This window comes from Pseudorasbora parva, chromosome 1 (genome assembly GCF_024679245.1).
Source record: "Pseudorasbora parva isolate DD20220531a chromosome 1, ASM2467924v1, whole genome shotgun sequence".
In the NCBI taxonomy this organism is placed as follows: Eukaryota; Metazoa; Chordata; class Actinopteri; order Cypriniformes; family Gobionidae; genus Pseudorasbora; species Pseudorasbora parva.
Genome location: NC_090172.1, coordinates 42,526,149 through 42,534,917, shown reverse-complemented (window position 1 = coordinate 42,534,917; position 8,769 = coordinate 42,526,149). Strand labels below are relative to the sequence as shown.

Genomic DNA, 8,769 nt, shown 5'->3' with positions numbered 1-8,769 from the left:
AACTTTCGGAAAAGTTTTATAAAATCACAAATAATAGAATTACTGATAGCCTAATAGAATGATGAGCATTCTTTCTATTCACGTGTAACCTGTTTGCTTGTGACATTACTAGAAAATAAATCCTATCCTATCTGACCAGATTAATAAAACATTAAAAGAAAACACCAGTGTTGCATATTATTTATTATTAATAACAGCAGATTCTTCACTTAAATTTGTGAATCCATCACCAGCATTCTGACAGATAGGCAGCAGCCAGTGAGACTGGGGAAACTCACATCCAGGACTCTCACTATCAGCACTGGGGCTCCTCTGGGTTGTCCTCTCCCCACTGCTCTTTTCACTGTACACAAATGATGACTGCACCTCTAAAGGCCATGTCAAGCTTCTGAAGTTTGCAGATGACACAGTAAATGGCCTCATCCAAGATGGTGATCAGTCTGCAAACAGACAAGAGGTCAAAACAGCTGGTGCAGTCAAAACAACCTGGAGCTGAACACAGTCAAAACAGTAGATATGATAGTAGAACTTCAGGAGGAAAACCCACTCCCTCCACAGTGTAGTCATTCAGGTTCTTGGGCACCATCTCTAAGGACATGAAGTAGAACAATCACATTGACTCCATTGTGAAAAAGGCCCAGCAGAGGTTGTACTTCCTTTGACAGTTGTGGAAGTTCAACCTGCCACATGAGCTCTGGAACAGTTCTACTCAGCCGTCATTGAGTCTGTGCTGTTTGGTTCAGCCCCCAAATCAGATATCAGGAGACTACAATGGACAGTCCGGACTGTGGAGAGGATTATTAGTGTCCCCCTGCACACCCTCTAGGACCTGCTCTTCCAGAATGAGGAAAGGGGCGGGCAGGTAAAATCATCCAGTCACCCCTGCCACAACCTATTTTAACTGTTGCCATCCAGACGGCACCTCATATCATAGCCACTAGAAAATTAAATCACAGGAACAGTTTCTTCCCACAGGCTATTTTCCTCTTGAACAATTGAACACACTTTTTGTGTAATATCCCTGCAAATTAATTATATTTATTTATTCATATTATTATTCACAATACTTTAAACATGTGTAAATGTTTATTCGGATTAAACCTATGTCTTTTTATATTTGCTAATATAAGAAGCTTCAACACCAAGGTAAATTCCTTATGAAGAATAAATCAAACATGGCAATAAATCTCTTTCTGTTTCTAAATATGCATGGAAGAGAATACCTGACACAAAGAGGTTTCCCCCTTCTGAAATGTTTTTTTCTTCTTTCATTTCTTTGTTTTTATATAAAATTAAACTACTGAAAGAGACCTACACGTGGCATTTGTTATAGGTCAAGGACCCTGTCAGGCAGCTCTTATCTTTGGTTTGTGACTCCAGACAGACTGCAGGCCCTAACCTCTGTGACAAAGGTGCAGATTATTCCTAGCTGATGAACGGCAGGCGAAGCAGACCTTCCACCCCTTACAGAACATCAATGGAATGTGCGACAGTGACAGTGACACATTTATTTGCATTGGCCATATCATGTGCATATGTAACCCCTCCTGTTCGAACCGCTCCATTCTAAGTGGGACTCAAACCCTGGTCCGTTGGCATAAGAGTCGGACGCAACCTCTAGCGTCCCTTGCTAGAGCGTCTCTTGAGATCAGAGGAGTGAGGTTTACTCGCAAAGCGACTAGCTGGCCTCTGTTACACATACATAAAATGTATCTTCTGTGTTAAGTATCTAAATTGTTCAAGTAGTTATTCATTTTACAAGAAACACTTAGGCTGAAATCCCACAATACAGCATCACAGTGGTTGCTAATTCCAGTTCATTGTGGCTCAGCTGTGGCAGATCTTCCTGGATTCACACTTAGATTAGAGGAAAGCCAACTGTGGTACCCAAAACAAATATATATAGTCATTACAACAACTGCAAATAACTTTCTTTCATGTCTTATCTACAGCTGAAGCATTTCATGCAGTTGTCATCATGCAACAGCTTGTGTGACTGTCTGGAATGATGAGGTGTTGACAGGCCTGTGTACTATATAACACATCACAGTGTCAGGCAGCAGCCTAATAGATTCAATGGTAATTTGTTATTTAATACAAATTACTTTCAGAAGATATAAAAGGACATCAGGGTACAGCAATTTAAGTTAAAGCAATGAAATAATCATGTTATACGGTTTTAACAGTATTTTGCAATGTAGCCTATCTAAAAGTAGTATGTGAATAGTGTCAGGGTAAAATTTGAGAGGACATTTAGTTAAACTACAGGTTTTTTAAAAGATCAATACGAGTAAAATGCATAAATCAAAAGCCACTGATTGTTGATGTTATGTTGTGTTGTTTATGTCTCGGGGTCAAGGAAAAGTTGACAGGTGCGAAAATAGGGTATGCAGTATACGCAATACATATCTCCGCACGAGGGGGCGCCATATTGCCGAAATCATTTGGTGAAATGGTTCTATAATAAAACGTTATAAATAATCAAAACTTTTTTTTAAATAATGAAATGAAATATTTTATTTAACTTTGGTTTAGCATTTTAAATGAGCCCAAAAATGTATCTATTATCACGTGAGTACTACATATCAATCGACATTGCAGTGTCACATGACCAGAGTGAGAGAACAGAGGAGAGAAAATCTTTTACTGTCTATGGAGAAACTAGGCTGCAGAGAAACGTTAAGGGGCAGAAAACAGAAAAGGACAAAGGGAAGTTAAAACAATGCAATAAAATGAGAACATCAATGTCCAAGTGAACAAACAGAGATTGGTAAGCTTAAGCTATAATTGTTTCATTGTAATTCATTAAGCCTAATAGGGCTAAGTGACGGTATATAAAGTGACTTATATTAATGTTAATATATGTTAAATTCCAAAATATCTTTGTCGCTCAAAAAAATAAAAAAACAACAACAACAAAAAACCTATAGGTGTGTTGGTAAATGGGCATTCGATTTACATGAGAGAAACTAAGGCTAATGTTAACAGGGTTGCTAAGTCACAGTTCCAATTTGGAATTCAAAATATAGTAGGTTATTTGTGTGATTAATGTAGAACTGACAAGTTTTTGAAACTCTACTTTATACTTCAGTACAAACCAGTGCTGAACTTTGACAAAATTGATTTTTAAACGCTTAACATAAATTCAAATTCAAAACATATGAAAATATCAATATTAGTGAGTGGAAATGGCAAATGTGCCAATGAGTGATCCTCTTCAGCCATCTACTGATTATATTGGCAATTTTTCCATGAATTATCTCCAAGAATAAAAATGAAAAACATAAATAAATAAATAAATGAAGTACTTTTAAGTGAATTTTACATTTAAAGGGATAGTTCACTTTGAAATTAAGGGGGGGGGGGGGATGCTGTTTCATGCATACTGAGCTTTTTACACTGTTAAAGACCTGGATTCCCATCCTAAACATAGTCAAAGTTTCAAAAACTAATGTTGGACGTTTGATGGAGTATTTCTGTGTTAAAAATACTCCTTCCGGTTTCTCACAAGTTTCGGAGAGTTTTTTTCGAGTATGGGTCTACTTGACGTTAAAAGATCGGAAAGTCCTTGTATGGGCCGTACGGGCTCTTCTCCCGGTAGGGTGCGCGCGCGCGCGTCACTAGCGCGAGAGAGGAAATGCACGCTGTAAACAGTAAACTGCTCTCAGCTGCAGATCCAGTCGTCCGTGAACACTAATGTCGGTTATAGTCCGCGCCGCGCTCCACTTCATTCCTCCACTTTGACATTAAGCGACTTCAACGCTTCAGCACAGCATTCCGGGAAGGCAGCGCTGCATTTGAACCGATTTGAACGCAAGAATGCTTCAGTCGCATCGCAAAGTGGATCTCCACACTCCAAGAAGTGTGTTTTTGACGGAGCCGTCCCAGCGATAAAGGTTCGGTCCTGCTTTGGAAGCAGCCGGTAAGTAAAACTGCTTCAAATGTCTGTGCTGTTGCTTATCGTCGCGTATGTAAACATCAGTAAACGACACAATCGCGTGCTTCGTCATTCAAATGCACTAACGGACTTCATTGCTGTTCTATGTAACTTATAACGTTACACTACTCTGACGTGCAAATCCGTTTTGCTTGCTACTAAGGTTTGGTCGCATACAATAGTCCATAAACCGAATCATGTCATGTTGACAGGCCTCTAAATACAGTACATACCACAGAGACGGACGTCCTGCTGTTGCTGTTTCTATTTCAGCCTCCGAATTAGATTCTGGATCATATCTATTAGCTGAGATAGCTGAGATGGGTTTCTCCACGCTTGAGGACGTCACCTCTTTGCGCATATGTCATTCTTTAGCTCCGCCCACACGATACGCCTCCAGGCGCTCGGTTTTTTCCGGAAAGACTCGGTACAGCCCATATTTCTTTTACAAATATAATAAAACTAAAGACTTTTCGGAGATATGAAGGATGCAATACTACTCTATAGGTACTCAAGATTGACATGAGATTGACTGAAACTGAGTGTTTCACCCCCCCTTTAAATGTTGATGTGTTTTAGCTTACCTCATGGGCATCCGAGATGTAGGAGTATTTGTTTCCCCAGTAGTTTCAATTTTGATCATTTTAGGTCAAACCGTTCTTGTCTGTGCCTCACATAATGCAGGTCTATGGTCACCACCTCAAAGAGCATACACAGAGAAGTCCAAATTAAACAATCCACCATCGTAAGTACACACTGATGGCCTAAGACATGAAACGAGTGGTTTGTGTGAGAAAACGAACAGTATTTATATCGTTTTTACCTCTTGTACACCACTACGTCCGACTGATCCGAGGGCGCGCGTGCGTGTTTTCTGTTGTGACACTCGCGCGTTCTGGCTTAAGTCTGTGCAAGCGCGGAAAGTGCCGGAAGTGGTATCACATTCTTGATCAGTGTATTCTGGTTCAAATAAATATGGTTGTGAAAAAAATTAAACGTTGTCTGTTAATATATTGAAATCTTCTTCCATTGCGATTTCCGTACGTCTAAATATGTTTAGATCTTCACAGTGAAAGGTAACACTTCCCAAATTTCTGTGTAAACAATGAGAGACCTCCACGCGCGAGAGATCCGCTTCCGGAGATCCAGATCCACAGACTAAAGCCAGAACATGCGAATGTCACAACAGGAAACACGCACACGCGCCCTCGGATCAGTCGGACGTAGTGGTGTACAAGAGGTAAAAACGGTATAAATACTGTTCGTTTTCTCAAAAAAAAACCACTCGTTTCATGTCTTAGGCCATCAGTGTGTACTTACGATGGTGGATTGTTTAATTTGGCCTTCTCTGTGTATGTTCTTTAAGGTGGTGACCATAGACCTGCATTATGTGAGGCACAGACAAGAACGGTTTGACCTAAAATGATCAAAATTGAAACTACTGGGGAAACAAATACTCCTACGTCTCGGATGCCCATGAGGTAAGCTAAAACATATCAAAATTTAATTTCAAGGTGAACTATCCCTTTTAGGATTACCATATTATATACAAATAGCGTATACAAAAAATCGGAATCATTTTGAGGCAAATAAATATGGAAAAAAACACAGTAAATACTTCAGAAAATGTTTAACTAAAAGGTTAAGGGGGTTAAAGGGAGATAGTAAGTTCAAACTTAGCAATGCTAGAGGAAGGGGTCCTGCACTGGGGGGAAGGAAACACTTTGTGATGGTTTTTACACTACCTTTCAGTCTCTTTGGGCCTATTCATTACAAGCTTTTCTTGGAGCCTTTTATACAGAATATAATGAATTAAAGGGTTAGTTCACCCCAAAATTTTAATTATTTAATTAATTACTCACCCTCATGTTGTTGGACACCGTAACACCTTCGTTGATCTTCGGAACACAAATGAATATATTTTTGTTGAAAGCTGATGGCTGAGAAAGGCTTCAGAAAGGCCTCCATTGGCATTCAGTACATTTCCGCTTACCCACTCACAAGACCCATAAAAGGCACTAAACACAACGATACAAAGTCCATCTCATTACAGTGATTGTACAATAATTTTACAATCCAACGGAAATAGTTATTGGCCGCACAAAAATCAGAATAATGACTTTATGCGCCAAGCTATTGTCTTTCGTGTAGGTCTCAGACGTGAACTTACGCGATAACGGCGCTCCTCCTCGCTTATGGGTCATGTATCTGAATGGAGGATCTGCGTCATATTCTCGCGCATGCGTCGAGTTCATGTCAATAACTTGGTGGATAAAGTCATTATTTAGATTTTTGGATGGATAACTTTTCGTCGCATTGTATAATTATTGTACAACCACTGTAATGAGATGGACTTAGTATCGATGTTTTAGTGCCTTTATGGGTCTTGTGAGCGCGGAATGCCAATGGAGGCCTGTCTGAAGCCTTTCTCAGCCATCAGCTTTCAACAAAAATATCTTCATTTGTGTTCTGAAGATGAATAAGGGTCTTGCGGGTGACCAACGACATAATGGTGAGTAATTAATCAAATAATTTTTGGGTGAACTAACCCTTTAACTAATCATTGAGCATAGTTGTTGTGCATAATAGGATAAATAAACATTTATGAAGCAATAACATCATCTTTTTTTTTTTTTTTAGATATAAAACTGATACAATGGAATCCAGGCAATGACATACTTGTGCATTAAGCAAGTGGGCGCACATGCTAAAACTGTATTCATTCTTTACTTGCTGACATGCACAAAATATATAAAGAAGAATATGAAGCTGCAGATGTGAAAGTTATGGCTCCATGTCAGAGCTTGTATAAGAACACTAAAAATAATCATAACAAATGTGTTTTGACCTTTTTCTTGGAGCAGCACAGTTAGGAGGAAACATCTGAAGAAGCTTTTCTCAAGACTCTAAATTTAAAGACATATGGTCTGTGCTCCCTTATCTTCCATCCACCTTTAGCTTCAGTTCTGTCATCCAATGGCGATGACGGAAGGTGAGCTCATTGATAGGTCATGGTGGTAGATGTGTGAAGGGGTGGGCAGGATGATTCGGGGCAAGTACCATACGACATTTAAGGGGTGTGGGGGCGGGGGGTGTCTATTAAAAGAGAAGTGCTAGTGTTGGTGTCCACAATGCCTGTTTGGGACACTCAACCAGGATGCCAGAGCCAACTAAAAAAACAGGTATGCCTGTGTTTTTGTTCTTAATTATATTTGACAAACGTTCTATTGTATAACGTTTTTTATTTTATAAATTTTTTGTCAGTCAGCATCAATATTTATGTATATTTTTACTGTTCTGAACTTTGACCCTATGTGCACTGGGTTGATCACCGTACAACTTCAAAACCTCAGTAGTTTGTTATATATGCTTTCCATGGCTCCTGCACCTCTGGCTTTTGATGTAATCTGTAGTCATTTGAACAATTATGAACATTTGTAATTTAACCTGTATGGGCAAAATGGGCAGTATCAGTTGAGCATTTTTGTAATATACTGTCAAGATGTTCTTTTAAACTGTACTGCATACTGCCTACTGTGTGTATTCAAACAGCATTCACAGACTGTATCTCTGTGTACCTCTCTAGGCAAATTTCTCTTCATGGCAAAGTTAAAATGTTTTATCCAAAATACTAGTCAATGCCATATCTAAGCTAAAGTGATAAAATAATGGCAATGGACTAAAGGGCTTTTCCCAAAAGTGCACAGAATAACCTTGTCTAAGCAGGAATTAAAGGATTGCCATAATGTAATACCACCTGTTTGACAGCCCACTCAGGCGATATTCGCTAAGACCTACAGCATGATAACAATGCTATTGCATCACTTTTCAGCATTAAGCAATGGAGTTTAGTGGTAGTAAACAATAATCCATCTGATTGACACTTTCTCTTCCCTTTGTCCATCTCTTCTGTGTTTTTCAATGGCTCTAGACCACCGGTTCTTAACCAGGGGCAGTGGACAAACAGGGGTACTCTGCAAAAGTCTTAAAATTATGTAAATGTTATTTCAACAATATTGTACAATTATGTACAATATTAAACAGACATAATATTTAGTTTATATATTACACCAGAAATACCAGAGGTACATATCAGCTTAGATTGAAGGGTCTTCGAATGTTATCTTGGACAAAGGGCGGCCTTGAAAAGTTGAGAACCACTGCTTTAGATTCTCAACAGCAATGCCAAATTTTTGTTTGAAGAGTGACAGACCTGCCTAGAAATGGGATGGGAAGGGACATCCTATCCCATTTCCCCAACAAAATCCAGTCACTATTGGCTGAGTTAAATTGTGCCATGAACTGCCTCGCTGACTGCCTTTCACGCTAGACAATTAGCTGTCATATATCCGTCCTCTGGCATTCAGCCCAACATTTCAAATTAACAAACGTGTCCTCATACCGTCCCTGACATTGTGCTTACCTCACAGGCATTATTGAAAACATGTTTACCACATACACATCTTTAGTTTACTGTCACTGCTTCCATCCATCCAGAATGCAGCAGTGGAACAAAGATACCAGCAGTTTTGAAATGGCAAGAGAGGGACCAGTACTTGATAAACACCCGAAATAGATCCCAGTTAATCCATCTAGCAGCTACCTGCGGCCGTGTCAATGTGGACTGCCGTTCTCAATGGAGAGCACATGCACTCTATTTTTAAACCCAGACGGTTGCTTGCTTTATGCTTGAACCATCTGTACTGATGCGATTGAAGATGCGTGACTCAAAGTGAAATAGCGAACGATGAATAAGCAGTTAATAATTCAAGGCATGCGAGTAACAATAGCCATGAAGATAAGGTTCCAGCAACACATTCAAGTGTCAAAAT

At 39.4% G+C, this 8,769-nt stretch overlaps 1 protein-coding gene across 1 annotated transcript in view; it reads left to right on the top strand.

Annotated features, from left to right (window-relative positions):
• The first annotated feature begins 7,031 nt into the window (after positions 1-7,031).
• mybpc3 (myosin binding protein C3) overlaps positions 7,032-8,769 on the top strand; it is a 45,833-nt gene continuing 44,095 nt past the window's right edge. The window contains exon 1 of the mRNA XM_067441392.1: positions 7,032-7,119. Coding sequence (XP_067297493.1) covers positions 7,095-7,119 — 25 coding nt within the window. The 5' untranslated portion in view covers positions 7,032-7,094. The remainder of the gene's footprint in view (positions 7,120-8,769) is intronic.